The sequence below is a fragment of the Rousettus aegyptiacus genome, unplaced genomic scaffold, assembly GCF_014176215.1.
Source record: "Rousettus aegyptiacus isolate mRouAeg1 unplaced genomic scaffold, mRouAeg1.p scaffold_m13_p_9, whole genome shotgun sequence".
Lineage (NCBI taxonomy): Eukaryota > Metazoa > Chordata > Mammalia > Chiroptera > Pteropodidae > Rousettus > Rousettus aegyptiacus.
In genome coordinates, this window is record NW_023416312.1 from 73,634,436 (window position 1) to 73,655,903 (window position 21,468).

General features: G+C 43.4%; 1 protein-coding gene across 13 annotated transcripts in view; it reads right to left on the reverse strand.

Annotated features, from left to right (window-relative positions):
* Window positions 1-21,468, reverse strand: part of SEPTIN6 (septin 6) — a 70,154-nt gene that overhangs the window by 17,987 nt on the left and 30,699 nt on the right. For all 13 annotated transcript variants that reach the window (XM_016137272.2, XM_016137323.2, XM_016137349.2 and 10 more), the window contains exons 4-8: window positions 18,805-18,991; window positions 16,141-16,302; window positions 6,535-6,631; window positions 3,578-3,746; window positions 631-763 (exon numbers count right to left, since the gene is read on the reverse strand). In XM_016137272.2, the coding sequence (XP_015992758.1) occupies window positions 631-763; window positions 3,578-3,746; window positions 6,535-6,631; window positions 16,141-16,302; window positions 18,805-18,991 (748 nt within the window). The remainder of the gene's footprint in view (window positions 1-630; window positions 764-3,577; window positions 3,747-6,534; window positions 6,632-16,140; window positions 16,303-18,804; window positions 18,992-21,468) is intronic.

The following is a 21,468-nucleotide window of genomic DNA, read 5'->3' on the forward strand; positions in this document are numbered from 1 at the left end:
CCCAGCTGTCATTGTTTTAGTTTTCAGCAAAGTACCCCGAACTTCCTGGGCCCATTTTTCTCCAAGGCCATCAGAGCAGTTGGGATGCGCAGGATAGCAAAGAAAGTGATCAACTGTCCCTACAGAGCTCTGAACTCCCAGGAAGAGGGAAAAGAATCAGCTTGCACCTGACCTCAGGGTGCTATGTCAGGTCTTGGCTCTTGAGCAGCGTTGCCCAATAGAACTTTCTGTGGAAATGTTCTGTATCTGTGGTGTCCAATATGACAGCCACTAGTCTCATGGGGATTCAGCATTTGAAATGTGGCTAATGTGACTGATGAACTGAGTTTTAAACTTTATTTAATTTTAATTAATTTAAATTTAAATAGTCACATATGGACAACATGCCTCTAGAGAATTAAGTAACATGGAATGAGAAAACATCCTGGCCTTGCGGAATGAAGGGTTAAGAGGACACAGACCTCCTGCAGCCCCTTCTGTGCCAACCAAGGCAAGGCTACAGATGCTGTGCCCTATTCCTGCCCGGAGGCTGCAAGGCTTCCGCTGGTTGTGCTCTTGGGGTAGAAGCCTCTGCCACGCCTAAGTTCAGCTTCCTTTTCCTTCCCGTCTGGTACCTTGGCTCACACTTACCTCTTTCTCTGCCTCTTTGAGTTCAGCTTCTTTCTCTTTGACTCTCTGGACGAACATTTGCCTCATCTCCTCTTCTTTCTTCTGGAGCTCTCCTAGGAACTCATTCCTTTTGGCCTCATATGTCTCCTGTAAACTGCGAACATAGTCAGGTTAATTCCCCTGCCTTTGAAATGGCTCCTATTTGATAAAAACTGGTCCCCAATGATCCTCTCTAGGTACCTCCATCTTCCTTTCCCCAATTCTGGGAGAGGTGTGAAAACAGAACCACAAAGCTATGGGCAGCTGGTGTGGTTTGTGACAGCTGCTTGAAGGGCATGGGGCAGCCCTGTTGAACTGGAGAGATATTTAGAACTGGGAGTGACTTAGAACATATACTTCTATACTCTAGTTTTACAGGTAAGGAAACAGGTCCTGAGAGGTGAGGTGACTTGTTCAAGACCACATGGGTAGCTAGAGGCAGAGCTGGAACTGGGAGCTGTGTCTCTCGTTTCTTACTCTGGGTCCTCTCACTGCACTCTGCTACCAGGTCCTTGTTCTGAAATTGACCACATTAGTGAGTTAGTGCCATAAACACTTGATGCTACTACACCATGTGCTAGACAGAGGACTGACACTATGCTAGGCGCTCATCATCTAGAGACAAAAAACACTGTGCCTGCCATCAAAGAACTCACAATCTAGTGATAGATGCCTGGGCTAAGTCTTCCTGCCCCCAGCCTGGACTTAGTTTTAAAGAAATAGGAGCTAGCCTGGTAAAGAAGAGGAGAAACTGTGCTCCAAAGAGGATAGCATATGGAAAGGCCCACGTGGAGAAGTTATCATGTTCAGAGACCAGGCATAGTCCAGAATGGCTAGAGAGGCAGGTGGCAGCTGTGGAAGTTCCTGAGTCTGGCAAGAGAGAGCAGGCATTTGATGCCATATTAAACTTGGACATTTATCCACTATAAGGTTTTAAGCTTGATCCAATTTGAAAAAGTGAAAGACTCCTCTGGGTGTTGCATGGATAGGCTTTCCAATGATCCAAGTAAGAAATGACAGGATCTTGATGTTAAGGGTTGGTAGGCAATGAGGGACTTGAGGGACATGGAGGAATAGTAAGGGAAGCAGGACTCCCAGGACTTTAGGACACAAAGATGATTCCAGTTTTTTGGCTTGAGCAACCAGGTGGATGATGGTACCATGAACTGCATCAGGGAACACTGGAGAAGGAGTATGCTATGAGGGAAGATGACTTAAATTTTAGAAGCTTGAGTTTTAGGTATGTCCCCTATTGAATGTCCAAGTGAAAACATCCAGTATGCAGTTAGACCAATAGGTTTGGAGCTCAAAAGTAAGGTTTTAGCTTAAGAGTCCCTATTTCTTAGTGGTAATTGGGGCCGTGAGAGGAGAAAGAATCAGCCACAAAGAAAATAGAGATCACAGACCCTAAGAAAGAATCTTTGGGAACGACATCTAAAGCTGAAAAGAAAATGAGCCTGCCAATGAGGCTGAGAAGGGTTAGCAAGAGAGATAGGACTAAACCCAGCCGGGCCAGTACTAGAAAGGCCAAAGGCAGAGAGAACTTTGGGAAGGAGGCAGCAGGAACGAGTATCAAACTTTCAGATCAAAAAAGATGGGACTCAGCGGCCACCCTGTAATTAGCCATGAGTTTGTGATTATTGATGTTGAAGGGAGGCATTTCAGTGGCATGGTGGAGTCAGAAGCTAGTTAATACAGAGCAACTCTTTCGCCATCCCGTCAAAGCCAAACTTCTTGACAGGACAAAGGATAGTGGGGAGGAGCACTAGAGGGCAAGTTTCTTTTAGTATGAAAATGTTTGCATGCAACATGGAAAGAAGCCAGCAGAGAAGTAGTGCGGAGAGTGAAGACATGGTTAGCAGGTGTTCAGGATGGAACAAAGGAGACAGGGAGGGGACTAGATGAACAAGTAGAAGTACATCTTTTCCTCTACAGATGCAGATTAAAGCTGACAGAGGGAAGGAGAGAGGAAGCTAAGGGAGTGCCCATTAAAGAGACAAGCACACCTCCCTCCAACCCCAGGAGTTCCAGTGGTCCCTGTTGGTGAGGGGGATTGGATCTGGCCCTCCAGAACTAGGCATCCCTGAAGGACTGGCTATGATTTGTCCCTAGGCCAGCCTTCCACTGTGAATAGGTACAATGGGATCTCAGAGGTCATCTGAAAGCCTTCTTAGCCTACAAGCTTCCCCCTCACTTGCTTATTGATGCCTGACATTTCCTAAAAGGAGACTGAGCCCTAGTAAAGGGCACCACATGGTCATTTAAAATGTGAGGCTTATGTCACATATCATGCATATAGATCAAACACTTATACTTGGCATATCACTCCTATCGAAAACATTCCTCTTTTCTGGAAGCATCTTAGATTTAAGAAGTATGTTGATGATTATTAACATCCCGTGGTCAAAACAAAACTTCCACTTGAATGCAAACACCAAAGACAGTGGATGAAGAGCTTGAAGTTCATCGCTACATGAGCAATGACTGCTACCTGGACCCATCTGATTTTGATAATGGGCAGGAGGGTAAAGAGCATACTGGAAACCTAACAGAACAGCAGGAGCCTGATAAGGAAAGTAGAGGTGGAGGACAGGAACAAACTGCCACACAGAAACAAGGCGCCAGCCCAGGACTTCCCCTCTTATTGCTGCGTGTGTGTGTGCGTGTGCGTGTGTGCATGTGTGCGTGCACACTTCTAGCAATGAAACCATCAGCCTTTCTGGGCCTCTGGGCCTCCTCCCTGGCTCTGTGCTTGCCAAGTTCGCCTGGCACAGTTCCCCAGGGCAGGAGTGTGGCAACAGAGAGGAATGGGCAGGCAGAACTAGTGAGTGACTGATCCCTGCTGCCCTCTGTGTATGCTCCAGAGCAAAGCTTCTACAGCCCCTGGGGGTGCTGGGCTGAGTTGAGCTGAGCTGGCAGGAGAGGTTACCTGAAGGGTTTGCTGTCAGGGTCGGTGTCCTTAAAGCCCATTTCCTCCAGCTTACAGCGGCGGTAGAGCTCATAGTGCCGGCTGTGGGTCTGCTCCCGGAGGTCCTCCATGTTGACCCGTATCAGCATCTCCCGCAGCTTCACAAAGTCACAATGGGCCTCGTTTTCAACTGCACAGCAAGAGATGGAAGATTGAAAGTATATTGAAAGGAAGATCAAAAGAAGCAGAAATGGAAGAAATGAGAGGTGAAATGTCTAACGGCGACATTGCCTTTTAATCTATGTACATAGAGCCTTCAAATTTGCCTCCTGATTTGCTTTTCTACTGAAAAGGAAAATGAAAAGTTACAAGAATGATAGTAATGAAAAACTGTAACACTCTTAAAAAATCTACAAAGGCATTCAGTAGCTCCTTAAACCCAATTTACCAGACACTCACAGGAGTGTTTGCTCTGCACCACTTTTAGGACAATGGCACATGCACTTCAGCCATCCTTCTGATAAATATTTGCAGAATCTCTGTTCTCAGTATGGTATGAGGCACTGGCAATTTAGAAACGAAGTCAAGGGGTCTTGCCTCGGGAGCTTAGAGTTTAGCAGAAGAATAGATGCAAATAGACAAATACAATACAATGCGAAAATTATGAAAATGGAGATTTATAGCCAAGGTGCAATTAAAATCTGAAGAGGATGGGACTAAGAACTCTTGGGAGAGTGAAAGCTTCACCAAAGAGGCAACGCCTAAGAAGATTCTTGAAGGAAGGATAGAAATGTATTAGGCAGTTGAGGGAATAGTCTTTGCAAGATCTCAATGAGATCAGACAAGGTTACATAGTAAGTTGCAGAGTTAGGATTCCAATCCAGGTTATCTAAAGCAGAGGCAAAGGCTATGACCAGGTGCCAAAGTCTCTAAAGAATAAAGGAGAAGAACTAGGACATCAATAGATGACAGTGACAAGGAAGGGTGTGGCCCATCTTGATGGTAGAAGCTTCTATGGAGGTGTTTTTTAGAGAGTGGATGATGGCTTGACAGCAGCAATGGTGACCAGAACAGAGAAGACCCTACTTTTCAGCCTGAGTGAACAAGTTCCCTCCTCAAAAGAGTGTGGCAAAGGTCTGCATTTGGGCAGTGGCCAAGAAAGAGAGAGATGTGGATCAAATCATAGCAATGTGGACTTCTGGTTAGAACATAAGGTTGTGAGCAATGCTCTGGCATGTGTCTCCAGGCATGGCTCCATTGTGTCAGAATGGAAGTGTCTGGCCCGACCATGTGGGAACAGTGGGTCTGAGATGATGAAGAGGCACAGTCACTCCAGATTCTGTTTCACAAGGTATGGGAGAGGGTAGTGGGGTCAGGGAGGGAGTCTGAGAAGATAGGGTGGGGCACAATTGCAGTGGACTGCCTTGAAGTCATCAGATTAATCTTTCCAAAGCCCAACTCAGCCCACATAACCCCTGTACTTCAGACCCATTGCCTTTGGGATAAAGCCCCTCACTGTTATAGAATATAAGCTAATATTAAAAATTGCATCAGTTAGGCAACTTTTCAGGACCATCTCTTCTTCCGTTTCCAGACAGTGACCTCTGATGATCAGTCAGAAGGAGTGACTCCAAGGTCCCTGCAGGCTGCCCAGACAATACACAGCTTCTACCTCACTCAAACATAATGGTGAACCCTGACTTACAAGAAAAACATTCAAAAACCATTTTGTCAGGCGCAGGATGGCCTAATTTGGAGGAAGTCATTGGAATCATGCCTGCTGGATTCTCCTCAGGTTCCTGTCTCTCAGACCACAAATTCATTCCCAGGGTGGGACCGTTGGTCCAGAAACTATTTGCAAGTGTTCCTAGCACAGCATCCCAAGCCTTAAATGGCAGAGAAGACCAAAATCTAGCACAGCTCTGACAACCAGTTTTGTTCTACTTATGAAAAATATGAGTACTGCTGGAGAGGTCTCTAGTGTGCTGGAAAGCATGCCAGCCTTTGGATGCAATGTGGACAACTTCTTACTTGATTTCAGTTTTTCGCTCAGTGGCAAAGATGAGTCCACAGTGAACCAGCCACCCTGTCACATATGCTGCTCCTGTAATCCCAGACCTAGCTTATAGCTGCAGATTCAGAGGGCCAGGTACCTTCTTTCACCGATTTCAGTCCTAGGCCTTGTTTTATCCACTAAACTGACTAGTCTGAGTATAACTTAACACATATTAGGCAGACCATAAAAGGAACTTTCCAGAGTGTATACAATATTTGTGTTTTTAAATTGCAAAATAATCGTACATACAACAGAGTCTATGAAATGTGCAATTTAAAGAATTTTTAAAAATGAATACCAATGTATCCACATCCCAGGTGAAACATTACCAGCACCTTAGAAGCCCTTTTTATGTCCCTTCCTGATCTCATGCCCCTCCTTCCCTGCCATGACACTTAACCTGACTTTCGGGTCTACTTTTGGATTTCATATAAATGGAATCACACAGCATGTATTCTTCTATGACTTAATTAGCTCAACATTATGTTTCTGAGATGCATTCATATAAATGTAACTATAATCCATTCATTTCACTGTAGTATAATATCCCATTACACTAACATTTCACAATTCATCTAATTTATTATCACTGAATATCTGAGTTTTTTCTAATTATTTGTTATTATGAACAACACTGCTTTGGACATTGTTGTACATCTCCTTGTGCACTTGGGCAAGTACACATGCTTTCTTGCACATTCCTTCCCACCTTGCTCCAGGTACATTTGTTTTTGTTTTAGGAATGCTATCTCTATTAGAGATAAAGAGAGCCTGCTCACAGCAGAGAATCTAGGTATGGAGCCAGTTTGCCTGCTGGTGACCCCTGTGGCTGTTTGAGGCCCAAGCTGAAAGGGTAGAGACTGGGGACAAGTTAGGAACTGGTCACGCCAGTAGCTGGGGACAAGCAAAGAGACTCACTCACCCTGCACCGTGCCCCAAGGGTACTGCCGGGCCTTCATCATCTTGTTGCCTATCTTCAGTTCTTCTGTGCTGCCAATGACAGCAAAAGGCAGGTGGGCCTGAAATGGAAGGCAAACAAAAGCTCAGAATTCTAAAGGAGAGGCAGAGCCTCCCACAATACAACTGCTATCCATCTCCTGGGCCTCAGGCCGTCACACTGTGGTGTCCCTCACTGTCAACATCAAGAGGCATTTCTTAAGCTCCCAAGCTATGTGGGGATAAGAGGCCTAATCCAGGCTTCTGCTGTTCAGAAATTCATAATAGAAGGTGATGAAGACATGGCCGAATGCATAGGGAACAGACAAAAGACAGAAAATTAGCAGAATAATAAGCAGATACAGAGATTAGCTAGCTCTTCAGTATTCACAGTTGCTGAGGGAAAGAGCCTTTGGAAGGTGGGTGAGTGGAATTAGGGGAGCTAGCTACATGTATATCGAGAGGCTAAAGGAGAACAAAGAGGACTGGGATCACTGGCCCTCTTCCTTCCCCAAAGTGTGAGAGCCCCGAGATTAGGTATATACTGAAACCATATTGCTGACTGAACTGTATGTTCCTTGTTCTCATTCTTCCATGAAGCGAGAGCTCACACTGAACTCTTGAGCCTAGAAGTCGAGTCCACAAATATTTATCCACATGCCCATGACTGTGCTGGACTCTGTTTTAGGTGCTGTAAGAGACACAGAAGAAGTAGACAACACACTCCCTCACTCTCTAGGAGCTTACAATCTTGTTGAGGAAATCCAAATTATATACCCAAGAACATATAAGATAGAATATGACCGAGGGCTCAAATGCATAATCTGGAGTTCTGCACACAGTTGGTGCTTCATAAATATTACTTGAATGGGAGTGACAAGGCCATAGGAATAGTAAAAAAGAAAGAAAGGTCAAGTACAAACAGGGATCTGGGCTTGGTGCTTAGAGGGGATAATGAGGAGCGAGGCCTGGCTGATGAAGACTTTAGGGGCCAAACAGGCAGCTGCCCCCGAGCTGATAGTGTGGAGCCTAGGAAACACTCCTTCTGCTCCTTCCACAGGGAGCTGGCCAGGTTATAAATGCTGAGTGACCGTTGGCCAAATAGAACCACTGAATAAATATTGTTTACAAACCCGGTGATCCTGGGCAGGGCTTTACCTAAAAAGGCTTTCCAAGGACAAGTAAGAAAGTGCACTGGATCTTTCTTAGCCTGCTTGGAGAAACAGGCCTTGATCACAGATATTTTGACCCATTTGCTCATTCATCCATTCTACAAATATTTGTTGAGCTACTGCTATGTACTAGGCATTAAGAAAAATACAAACATGGATGGACCTCGAGATAATCATGCAAAGTGAAATAACCAAGACAGAAAAAGTTGAAAATCACATGATATCACTTATATGGGGGATATAAACCTAAAAGCAACAAAGGAACAGGACAAATAAACAGAGACTCATGGACATGGACTATAGATTAGTGGTTACCAGAGTGTAAGGGGTGAGGGGAGGAAGGAGGCAGATGGGGTAAAGGGGGTCAAATATGTGGTGACAGAAAGAAATCTAACTATGGGAGGTGAACATACAATGTAAATATATACATGTCTTACTGTTAAAGTGTACAGATGAAACTTATTAGATTTTGCTAACCAATATCACCATAAAAATAAATTAATTAAAATAAACAAAGAAAAAGAGAAAAAAAGAAAAATACAACATTGAAAAAGCTCAAAAAAAAAGAAAGAAAGAAAAAGCTCAGAGCCTGGAGAGTGTATAGTCTAGTAGGGGAGAGACATGCCAACAATGGTAATACAGTAAGGTCCATATTATAAGCAGAGGCTTGAGGGTTGGAGGAGCACAGGGGAGGGAGTGGCTAACTTCATGGGAAGTCAAAGCAGGCTTCACAGAGTAGGCAGTAGCAATTGTACTAATACTGATATCTCCAGAACTGGCAGCAACAGCAGCAATTCACTCAACTCTATGTACTCCATACCAGGTACTCTATGTTGTATTATCTCATTGAACCTTTACAACAATGCTTGAGGTAGGTATTCTTATTATTCCATTTTATAGAAGAGGAAACTGAGGTCCAGAAGGGCTAAGTGACTTGCCAGCAGGCACACAGTAGTAAGGGCAGAGCAATGAGTGGAATCCAGGTCTCTCTGAATTCAAAGCCTACCCCTGCTGGTCTGCCACACCCATTTAGGGATTAGAACACAGATGAGTGAGCACGATAAACTCCGGTAAACTGGTCATGCAAGGCCAGATTATAAAAGGAAGTTCAATTCTGGGAAACCTGCAGCAACTGTTTTTTGTTTGTTTAATATGTGCACTGATCTCACAACCAATTCTTCCTCTTGATTCTCTTCTGGCTCTGCACCCCAAGAATGTCCTTCAGAGTGGAAAAACACAGGAGCTTAGCTCCAGGACCTCTGCTAATTCTCAAAGGTACTTGGCCATCCAGTTGAAGTGGCTATCTCTTCGACCTCTCTCAGCTGCTCTCAGAATGTCATCTCAGTTCACTACTCCCCATTCTGCTAATCATCCCTGAACTAGGGACATAGTAAAGAGGGAAAGAGGAGGTTACAGAACAGAAGGTAGATGAGGGGTGGAGGTGAGAAATGTTCCACTGGTCCTGGTAGGGGAATGATTGAGAGGGTTATTGGGCATGTGACACATGGGGCTTTAGGGGAGCACTGAAATCTAAAAAACCCTGCCCAATGGCCAGAGATCTCGGATTTCTGCCAGCCCGCTTTGGGGGGGGGGGCGTGCGTCATCTGGGCACATTTCATTCCTACTCGGGGACCCAAGACATGTTGGGAGCCACTCCCAAACTTTCTAGGAAAATGTCTCTGCCCTTCCTGTAGAGACTTGAAAACTTCAGCCCCATATGATAAAGGAGCCAAGAGGCAGCTATGGCAGAAGGCTAAACCAAGGGAGGTGAGAAAGAAAAACCACAATGTGCCATCCTCACAAATCCTGGGCTCTCAAATGAAAGTGATAGAGGAGGAGGGCATGTGAACTGAGAGATATTTCTCTGGTCTCAAGAGAAAAGAAGAGAAAAAAAGAAGCAAATAATGGTATAAAAATGTCAGTAGTCCCTTGGGTCTGTTATTTTTATCTCCAAAGACATCGTTAGTTAGAATGACAGGGTCACTTGCTTCCTCTTTTCCTTAAATTGCTGTCATTTTACCCCTCCCTGCTCTAAAACACACAGCCCCCACCAAAGCAATTTCAGAGGGGTCTGGTGACCTCCCATGGCCCACTCATTTGCAACTAGCATCAAAGTCTGTTCTGATAAGTATATGCAAGGTTATCATTTCTCAGTGCTCCCAGACAGATTTCATTTGATTCTCACAATAGCCTTACAGGGCAGCTATTATCAACTCCGTTTGTCATTTGTGGGGGTGGGGAGATTGGCATACAGAAAGGTTAAATGAGTTGCCCAGGTCCCTAACATCATGTCCAAATCTTTACAGGGAGTAGTGAGGACACCGTGTTATTTAATACCTACCAGCTTCCCACAGCCACCCAGGGCAGCATGTGTTCTTCCTCCTGGCTAAATGGCATTTGCTGGAAGTCAGCTAACCATGAAGGGCAGGAAATCATGGGGTCAGGCTCTGCCCCTCTTTCTGATGCTCTTGAGAGGCTGATGGCTATGCCAACCAGAATAGAGTTAAGAAGAATAGGGAGAAGGCAACCTTTCCACCCCATCATACAGGGGTGACACTTTGTATGTGTGGGCCCAGGGAGGAGAATGATGTATGCAAGACAGTGCTGCTGCTGAAACAGCAATGGGTTTCTAAAGGGAGTCTATATAATTCACCCAGGAGACCCCAGAGGTCAGATAACCCCAGTCTCAGAAAACTTCAACAAGAGATAGCCTCAAGCTTCATCTTGAGAGTCTTCCTAGATTCACTACTTTCCTTATTTTGTGTCTACCTTAATTCCTATTTGTGTGTTTTAAAGTGTTCGATGCTCCAATTGGCATGAATTATTCTATTCCCGTTCTACTACATCCGTTACACTTGGGAGGGTCGATAATTGTTCCCCTCAGTCCAGTGAAAAAGAGACTGTCAGGTAAATTGATCATCTGATAATATCCAGATTGGGTGTGGCTTCCTCTCAGGGTGGACGGTATTTCCCAGTCGTGCTGCTGGTTATGCTTGCCTGATTTTTGCAAGTTAACCTTTGGTAACTGATTCCCAGGAGAGTGTGTGCAAACAAAGAAAATAAAATAGCACTGCTGCCTCAGGAGAAGGGACAGACTTGTGCCTGTGGGTCACCCAGATGATCAAATGCCTTCGTGGGGGCCAAACACAAGCCCTCACAGGTGGCTAGCCAACAGGGTTGAGTAGAGTTACTGGTTCTTGGCCACTCAAAGAACAACATTCAATGTGAACAGCACAACAATTTTTTTGTGTTAAAGTCTACAACCTTGAGATCTATTAGAGCATAGGTTAGAAGTAGTAGCATGCCACAAGACCTCTCACTCCCTTCTCTTGCCCCCTCAGTCTGAAATCAAGGTCTTCACAGCCACTCATAAAAGCCAAGGGAGAGGTTGAGACATTACTTTCATTTCCTGCCATGAAAATCCTTAGTGGTGAGTGGCAGGATGGCTGTATGGTCTTTTCCACTTAGGCAAGAGGCTTCTTACATTTCTTCCAATCAAGTTCCCATGGTAATTCACTGGGGTGGCTAAGGCTGTGGGGCTGAAGTCAAATTCAGAATTGAAAGGCTGGTATCCATTCCTCCTACCACCCAAGCCCAGGTCTCTGGTGATGCAGCTTCATACACCACAGTTTATCCGAAGACCATAGGGACTTTAGACACTCTTGTAATGGTAGAAAGCAGGCTAAGCAATCTTGTGTGTGTATGTGTGTGTGTGTGTGTGCGTGTATTTTTTTAATTTTATTTTATGATTAGTTTCAAGTATACAGTACCTTGGTTAGACATTTATATAGTTTATAAAATGATCCCCCTAATTGCTCTTTCTCTCTTCTGGCTCTGCACCTAGCCATTACATTAACGTTAACTGCATTCCCTATGCCCTGCTCCCCATTCTCATGTGTATCTGTGTGTATGTATGTGTGTGTGTGTATACACACACATACATATATACACACATATGTATATATACACAAACACATTTAACTTATTTTAATCAGTTTCAAGGATACAGTACATTGGTTAGACATCTATATAGTTTGTAAGATAATCCCCCCAATTGCTCCCTCCCTTCCCTGACTCTCCACCTAGCCAATGTATTCATTCTAATTGCATTCCCTATGCTGTGCTCCCCATCCCTGTCTACCCATCAGCTACTAATTTCTACTTCTTTAACCCTTCACTCCATTTTCCCAGCCCCCCAAACTCCCTTTCCCTCTGACCATCGCCAAATTGTCCACTATATTTGTGAGTCTGTTTTTGATTAGTTTGTTCCTTTTATTCTTTAGATTCCACATGTAAGTGAAATCATATAGTGTTTACCTTTCTGTCTGATTTAAATACCTTCTAGGTCCATCAAAGCAATATGTTTTTCCATCCCCTTCTTTTTAGTCTGTGTCTTTTAATCTGAAGTGAGTTTCTTATAGGCAACATGTAGGGGTCATATTTTCCTTTCCATTTATCCACTCTTTTAGTTGAAGCACTTAATTCTTTTCCATTTGAGGTACTTATTTATAGGAATGTAGTTGTTACCATTCTTTATTCCTCTTTTTGATACATGTTTTTTCTTCTTAAAGAAGTCCCTCCAACATTTCCTGTAATACAGGCTTGGTGGTAATAAATTCCTTCAGCTTATTTTTGTCTGGAAAGCTCTTCATCTGTCCTTCAACTCTAAATGATACAGTATTCTTGGTTGTAGATTCTGGGTCTTCATGTCTAATACTTTTTGCCAAGCCCTTCTGTCCTGCATAGTTTCTTTTGAGAAATCAGCTGCCAGTCTTATGAGTTTTCCCTTATAAGTAACTATCTGTTTTTATTCTTGCTGTTTTTAATATTCTTTCTATGTATTTAACATTTGGCATTTTAACTATGATGTGTTTTGGTGTGGGCCTCTTTGGATCCCTAATTTTTGAAATTCTCTGAGCTTTCTGGGGTTTTATGTCCATTTCCTTCACCAGGTTAGGGAAGATTTCCATCATTATTCTTCAAACAGCTGTTCAACATCTTGATTTTCTTCAGTTACACCAATCGGATGGATATTTAGACCCTTAATAGTATCCCATGTGCTCCTAAAATTATTTTTATGGTCTTGGCATCTTATCTCTTGCCGTTCTGATTGAGTGTCCTTGGCTCTCCCATCCTCTAGGATAGGTCATTTGATCCTTTTCTTTATTCATTCTGTTTATTCCTTTGTTTATTCCATTTAATATACTTCTCATCTCAGATAATGTGTTCTTCATTTCAGACTGGTTCCCTTTTATAATTTCCATTTCCATTTTTATGTTTGTTATCTCTTTATTGAAGTTCTCACTGAATTTAACCAAAAGTTCATTGAGCATCTTTATAACTAGTTTTGAACTCTGCATCTGTTAGATTACTTGACTCCATTGTATCTGGATGTCTGTTCTCTCCTCTCATATGGTTTCTGTTTCATTGTCTTCCCATTTTGGCTGCCTTTCTGTGTCTATTTCTATGCACTACACAAAGTTCCTAAGTCTCCTGGTCTTATTAGAGTGGATTTGTGAAGTAGGTGTCCAGTAGCACAATACTGAGAGGGGCTCAGCTACAGCTCAAACTTAGCTCAAGCCTCTGCCCCTCCAGGGCCACCTGTTAAGATTCAGCAAGCAACCCACAGATTCTCTGCTTACAATTGCCTCAAAAGGCCACACCAGAAATCGAGGCCAGCTGCTTCCAGGGTGAGCCTAGGAGCACCTGACTCGCTGAGGACAAACTTGGATGTGGCTTGGCTGGGGCCACAGGGTTTCAGGGAATCCTTTGGGCAGAGCAACCTCTGTTATCCAGTCTGATGACCTCAAGGCGATGGTGGATCTGTGTCTGCGCACTGGGAAAGGGAGGGCTCAACAGGGAACGAAGGATATCGCCAGCACTTCTGTACAGAGTGAATCTCCCCTTGGCCCTCACTCTGACGATATCTCCCTGTAAGTTCCTAGTGGCCCCTGTGTGCAGCAGAATTGGCACTGGTGCTTAGAGCGAGCAGATCCATCACTGAGAAAATCTGCTCACAGACATGGCCCCTTTAAGAGGCTTCTGCCACTGTTGCAGCCTCTGCCTCACTCAGCTGCTCGAGACTGGGGGGGCAGCCTCACGTCCTTGCCCCATCCTACCTCCTGCCGTTGCAGGGTGCTTTCTTGGATTTCTCCCTAGTTGTATGTCTTGTTCATCAAGATTTCAGGCGATTTTTCCTTGCTGCTGCTCTTTATTTCCATCCCAACTTTGAATTGGTCGCCAGAGGGATGAACAGAGCCTCTATCTATACCATTGTGGTTCTTGGTTCATGTATATATTTTACAGCAGTGACTCCCCACCCTGTCCCCCATCATAACACACATAACATATAACATTCACGGGCATGCCCCCCTCCCATGGGCATATGGCCAATTTCAAACACACTAGCTGAGAGGCCACCCTTCTCTTTCCTACTCAGAAAAGTATGGTGGAATGCCAAGTAATGAGTGCTGAGTGATGTTTTTATAGGGACAGTCCTAAATCCATTAGACCTCCAGTTATAAAAAAATAATAAGTCATTATGATGTAATATATAGTATAAGAAAAATAAATTGCAATAACTTTGTACAGTGACAAATGGTTACTACACTTACCAGTGATCACATCACAAGCAATATCAATGTCAAATCACTATATCGTACACCTGAAACTAATATAATATTGTATGTCAACTATGCTTTAATTTACAAAAGAGAAAAAAAATAGTTTTTCAAAGTGAAACAGTGGAAAACTTTGGTCTGTTTTAAGAAAGGGCCCAGAACCCCTTCACAGCCAAAACGGTGTTGTTGAAAAGTGCTGCTTCATAGCACAGGAAGGTTCCAATCTGGAAGCCACCCCTGCCTTAGGTTCAAACAGGACAGAGCTGAGCTGAACTGAAAGGAGAGGCCAAAATGATTGTCATTCCTGATCCACAATGTAGTGAGATGTAGTTTTGTGTGATAACTTGAGATTGCTGAGACCTCTTAGTCTCTCTCTATTCTTAGCAAAGTGAACTATACGCCTGAAAGTTTCCTGGTGACTCAGGGAACCCAAGTTTGAAGGTAACTACAGGGCTCAATGTTCTGAGGTGACAGGCGCTTCCAGACATCAGTTCTGGTAATACCAGATGACACTGCTCTCAAGGCTTCCATTTTTCTGCAGACTAGGCACTCTTTCAGGTTTTCTCATTGCTACAGAGCCTGGTTTCCATTCAAATGCCTTAACTACTTGAAAGGATAAGCACTAAGCTTTTATAAAAAATTTTAGTGCTCATGAATGGTCAGAAATATAACTTCACCTACCATAATCCACATAGCCTTATTTTGGGGGCAAATTTGTCAAAGATAAGGGACTTCTAATAACAAACATGTCTTGGGTGTACTGATGGGCAAGAAGTCAGGCAAGACAATGACTTGCTAATTTGTTGGGCAATTCATAGGAGGTAGCAGCTGATCCTATAATGATAACTTATGGAGCAGCAGCAGGAAAGTTTTCTAAAAACTGCTTTTATTACAAGGCTTTCCTGAGTTTGGCTATACCCAGGCATTATGTCATTAGGAAAAAACTGATGGCTCTCAATAGAGAAAAAGGAATCTGTTCCCAAAGCAGAGGCTTTCTGAAAGCTATTAGCTGTCTCCTTGAAATCACAACATTGAAGATTCCGCAGCAACAGCATCAACACATTGTAAAGAAGCATGAGGAGATGTTTGACTCTCTGCCTTCTTAGTTATTCAGTCCTCTAGTGCAGGGGGGAAGAGTGGGAGGAGAGGCAAGATGGCAAGTTGGTTTTTAAAAAATTCATTCACACTTAATAAACCAAAGTATAACCCTGAAATTTAAAAATAACATTTCTCTAGTCACCAGAAAAATTGGAGGCTATATATCATTTTTTTTTCTCCCAGAGGCAGAGGGCTTGATTATCTGAGTATAGATTATCCTTGAATCTCCAAAGCAAGCCAATTTTTTTAGCCTTTCCTTCTTTCACCACATCAATTGTCATGGCATTGTTTTGGTCAGAAACAAAGAATGTTTCCCTTTCCAGCAGTTCCCTGGGGGCTGACCCGCCTAGACCAGAGCAGCATCAAAGAGGAAGGTGAAAGGGGAAGTCTAAATTCCCTGCTCTAGATTCTTCCTGGAGTCAGCCATTCCCTCCTTCAGTCTCTGGCTAATAATCTCTACATCTCTGAGGCTTTGAAGCAGCCACCACTAGGAGAGAGGAACTGTTTGGTTCTGGATTCTCTCTCACAAATACCCGAGACTCAGATAACCAAGAGCTGACTACAGCTCTTGATAGTGAAGATGTTTGACTACTGTTTGGTGAAATAATAATAACAATAATGATAATAATAATAATAATACTTTGGTGAAATAATAATAATAAGCAAATGGCCAGTAAATTGAACCCTTGTACTCCCACTCACGTTCATCGTTCCATTGATCTCTGCCACCGACTCATCATCTGTAGGGAACTGGTAGATCTGGACCCCATTGCTGACAAGCTCGCTAGTGATTTTGATTTTGAACTTTGTTAGCTCACTCTTAGAAATGGCATCTGATTTGGCAATGATGGGGATGATGTTCACCTAGAAAAGGGAGGAGCAAAGTGGGATTATTGTTGATAATCTGCAACTGATAGCAGTATGGCCTAGGACTTCCCACTGGTTGCTGGAGGGAGCAGCTCAACCCAATGGTCTTAGACGGGCCACCTCTGGACCAAATGACAACATAATAAATGACAATGAGTTCTTATGAAGTGCTAGGCACTGAAATAAGAGCTTTACACTGATTAACATAATTAGCCCTGACAATAACCTTTTCAGGAGGTATCATTACCTTATTTAACCAATGAGAAATTAAGGCATAGAGATGTTGAATAACTTGTCCAAGGCTACAGAGCAGGTATGTAGCAGAACTGGGATCCAGATCCAAGTTCAGCCATATTCTAGGTCCATAGTCTTAACCATGAGCTGTCTGCCAGCTCAGATCCAAATTGACAAGCTGTGTGATAGCTTAATATCAAAGTCACTGTTTCAGTGATGTGAAGTAAAAAGATGACAGTTGGAAATCTGTGGTTGACAAGGCGAGAGGTGACTACTCCTTGCTAATAGTAAAATACCCCAATTCATCCAGTGTAGGCTAGCCATACCCAGTGTGGTGGAGACCCACATGGGCAATAGTAGGAAGGAGAGGCAAGGTGGAGCTCAGTGAAGATGTACACCTGGCCCTCTTTTTGGTAGCAAACACTGATTAACGAACTTGGTTAGGTGAAGATCTCAGTGACCAATTTAATCTGAGATATGTGCAAAAAGAGATACTGCCAGAGTATTGTGATTAATTTCTACATAAAGAAAGCAGGTATAAATGCCCAGTTTCAGGCAGCAGGAGAAGGGCTTAATGCTGCCCCCAAATTCAAGCCACCTGAACCCTAATCTTTGAAATTCCTACAAGAAGGGACAAGGCTTTCACTGCAGAAAAGTAAAGAAACTTGAAATGCACATGGCTTAATGAGACGGAGAACTCCCAAGCTCAGGTTCACACAGAGAGCACAGTCATTCCTGCCAGCAGCTTCCAATGGAGCCCTAATCTCTGAAGGGGGCATCTGGAAGTTCTAGACTTGGAAGACAAATTCTGCTTCCTTTGTGTTTTTCCTCAGGAGTGTCTCTAAAGGCTGATACCACACAGAGCTTCAGCTGCTAGGCCAAGGAAAGATTGGACCTTGGAGGTACCTCTCTTGCAGTCTTTTTTGGGAGGGAGGCAGGCCAAAGCCCTTGCCAAGGTGGAAGAGCAGGCAGAGCCAATTCTTGTCCCTTTTCCTCACGTCTCCATCGGCACACTATAAACATATGCCAGAGGCTGCTTACTTAAGCTGCCCACTCACCGGGCCACTAGCCAAGTGACTCTCTGCTGCCCTATACAGGGCATGCTGGGTGTGGCGAAATTTCCAGAGCAGTCTGTTACTCACAGGCGGTGACCTATTTGCTGCAAAAAATGAAAAGTTGCTCCTATTTTGATCGTAGCTGAAATTTAGTTTTTAAATAGTGGGCGCGCTACTAAATAATGGCATATAAATTAGATTTTTGTAAAAAAAAATACCTTGGAGTCTGAGAGAGCTCAGTCCGAATCCCAGGCCCATTACAAGTTGTTTAACATTGAGCAAGATTTTTGACTCTCTGTGCCTCAGTTTTTTCAAGGGGAAAAGGTGAATTATAATTGTATCCAATATACTTGGTAATTAGAAAGATAAAATAAAATAATGTATATAAAGTGCCCATCAAAGTGCTAAGCACCTACAAAATATTATGGGGAAAATGTACTAATAATTAGTTCTTTTAAAGAATTCCACAGTCAATTCTTTTGTACAGTAAATAATCCTTTCACATGAAGAATCATTGTCTAATTTACATCTGCAGTGAGATTTATATTTTTCAGTTTCTCTTAAAGTAGAACATGCCCGATTCCCACAGCCATCTTTCTCAGGTATGGAGGCAATAGAACATGGTGCCACATATCTGAATTTGAATCTACTCTGGCAATAGCCAACTATATGGCAATGGGCAAGTCACTTAACCTCTCAGAGCCTTGGTTTTCTCCTCTGTAAAATGGAAGATAATGATAATATTTGACTCATAAGGTTGTCGTGAGGATTCAACGAGATGTTCTACGCACAGTGGTAGCATATGAGAGTTTAACAAACTTTAACTGCGATTATAAAAATCAGCATTAATAAAAATAAAACTTTCGAAATCAAATTTGCATGTTTGATTTTAGCACAGGCCAGTTAACATTGAGACAAAGAAAAAACACCTTTCAATTATCAAAGCCTGAGTCCCCTAGACCTAGACAGCCTTCTTGTTTATATCCACCCCTATTCCCAAGAGGGATCAAGGCAGCGCAATGGCTCAGGGCTGGGAAAACAAAGCATTTGACACAGGTGCTAGATCACTAGCACTATCTTTCTGGAGGGAGGGGGAATAAAGGAGAGGATGAAGAGGCCACAAAACCTCCTGGAATCTGGCCTCTACTTTGCACGAAAGAGTGATCCAGCTTGCCCAACCTCTCCGCTGCCCTTGCCCTTGCCTCCATACCTTACTGTCTAACTTCTTCATTGTCACTAGGTCCAGAGACTTCAGGGAATGACCCGTGGGGGCGATGAAGTATAAGCAGGCATGGATGCGGGAGTCGTGGTAGGTGTGCAGTACCCTGCGGATCTTCAGCTCCTCCTGCAGGTAGGCCTCAAATTGGGCATCAATGAATTCCACGATGGGCTTGTAGCTAAAGGGGAGAGTAAGGAAATGGCTGATCCACTTCAAAAATGGGGATTTTGATAAAGTCCCTTGTAGAAGTTTACAATGTTCTAGATAATCTAACTGTCCCCATCCAGCTGGATTTCTCCATCTCCCCTCAGTGGGCCTCCAATCCCATCAGACTGGTCAACTCTTTGGTCCCCACATGAGCCAAACTGATGCCCACTGGTGTGCCTTCACCCTGAAATGTCCATTTCTCTCTTCTCATCCCAATCTTGCCCTCCCAGATGTCAGGGCCCAGTTGAATGCCCAGCCCCTCCCTACAGCTCTCCCCAATTATGCCATAATTCCTTCTGTAATCTAGGAGCACAAAAAATAATTATGCTATTGGATCTCTTACTGTTGTTTCATAAGGATTAGTGTTTCCTCAAATAGACTGCATCCTCCTGAAGGGCAGAGACTGTGAAGGGCACTTCTCTATACCGAGGGGGCTCCGATGCAGTGTGAAACTCACTAGTAGTATCTGTGGATGAATTGATTATCCTTCAAGCTGGACCCAGGTCTTTGCTTCCTGTGCCTCCCTCCACCCTGGTGGTGGCCAGGACCACTCCTTGACCCACTGCTGGGGAATCCTGTCAGAATGCTCTGGGTTTTGCTAAGTCTTGCAAAGTTCAGTGGTGCTCCCACTTGGCTCCCTTAAGGTCCATATATTTTTCTGGTTCTCATTTCCCCCAAGATTGTGACTTTAAAATATAAGTATTTGGGCAAAATTTGATAAAGATATTCCCCCTACCACAGCCTTCACAGATAGATGCACACACACACTCGCGCTCACTGAGTCTCCACACACAGCCCCACTTTGCAGCCTTTAGGTCTTGTCAGGGCTTCTTAAACAAGTCAGTCCTCTGCTCTTCTTTATCTTTGGAAGCATCTCACTTCTCTCCGGGGCCATTCCTGCCACCCCTGCAGCCTCTTTCTGCTCTAACTAGGTCAGCTTTACTTCAGCCTTGCCTCTGTTCTCATCTCCCTGTCTGTCTGCTGCTTCTCCACTTGGGGTTTCCTCCTTTCGGGCTAGAAGAGGTTCAATATCCTACTCAGGTCAGTGAATTTGCAGATATTACTGCCAGAAGGGAACGTGATCAAAGGAAAAGTGGTGCCCAGCCAATGCCTCTTACCTAAAGCAGCCCTCAACCGGAGCCTTTTTGAAAAATCCCTCTAGGAGAAAAGGGAAAATAGCTTAAAAAAAAAAAAGAATCACAGAATCACACATTCTGTGAGCTACATACAGAGGAGAGATCCAGGTGCAAGGTACCTCTGGAGCCAAAGAGAAAAATCTAAAAATATAGTCCTTTCTTTCTTCTTTTGATTTTCTGAGCCAAACATTGTTCTGAATGGTAATAGCATCAGAGAATCTCTTGGTTGCAGAGATCCTTAGAAGGTTCTTGAAAAATTAGGAGTGAGGGTGGAGGGATCCATCTCTTAGACTTTTTAAATTAATTTTTGTATGACTGGCTATTTTGAATGATCTAATCATGACACTGCTTCATTTTTTTTTCTCCATTACATAATTTTTACTTTAGTATTTTGCTCTACAAAAGGGATCAAAGGAGGAAAGAAAATAGAACATTTTTAGCTTTTATTCTCCCTGAATCTCTAGTGACACCCTGCCCAGATTTATCTTTCTGCTGCTGCCTCTGGCTCTTAGGGTCTCTGAAGAGGTGCAGAAATCAGACCAGCAAAACCAGCCAATCAACCAACACGATTTGGTTTAGACTAATCCTAAATGAATCCTTGTCTTATTTACCTTTGTATCTTCAGTGTCCAGTATGGTATCTGGAATATAGTAAAGTTGCCACCCTCACTCCCAATGGCTCATCTTCCCACATTAGCCATCTCTTCAACCTCACTCTGTTGAGTTCACTGGACTCTACTCCATAGAAAACAAAATCCCTTACTCTCATAGGCAACCTCCTCACAAAATGCTTCCTCTAAGTGATACCCGACTCCCCTTCAAAGATGCTGCTCCCTTCATATCTTTATCACCTGGAAATTGCTACATCTCTCACACCCAAGTTCCATGGTGGGGTAGATGGGGAACTTTCTTCTAGCTTGTTATTCCCTGGCTTACTGTGTGTGAGCTCTTCCCTCTCATACAAAACCCAGTTCCAACATACCCTACCTCTCCTCAGCACTACTATTTATCTTCTACTTAACCTGGGGTCAACAGACCTCCCAGGGGTCTGTAGATAGAACTCATTGCATCCATGAACTTGGACAGGGAAAAAACACATCTTTTTTCATTAAACTCTAACTAAAGTTTAGCATTTTCTTCAGGTATAAACATAAATAACAATCTGCAGTAATTTTAGCAGAACCTAAGATTGCATAACCAATAGAAATCACCAACATTTTTATTTCCTATTATAGTTGTTTCAAATATCTCAAAATAGCATTTATACTCATCACATCTTCTAAATTATGACAGTTATTAGGCCTGTATATAGA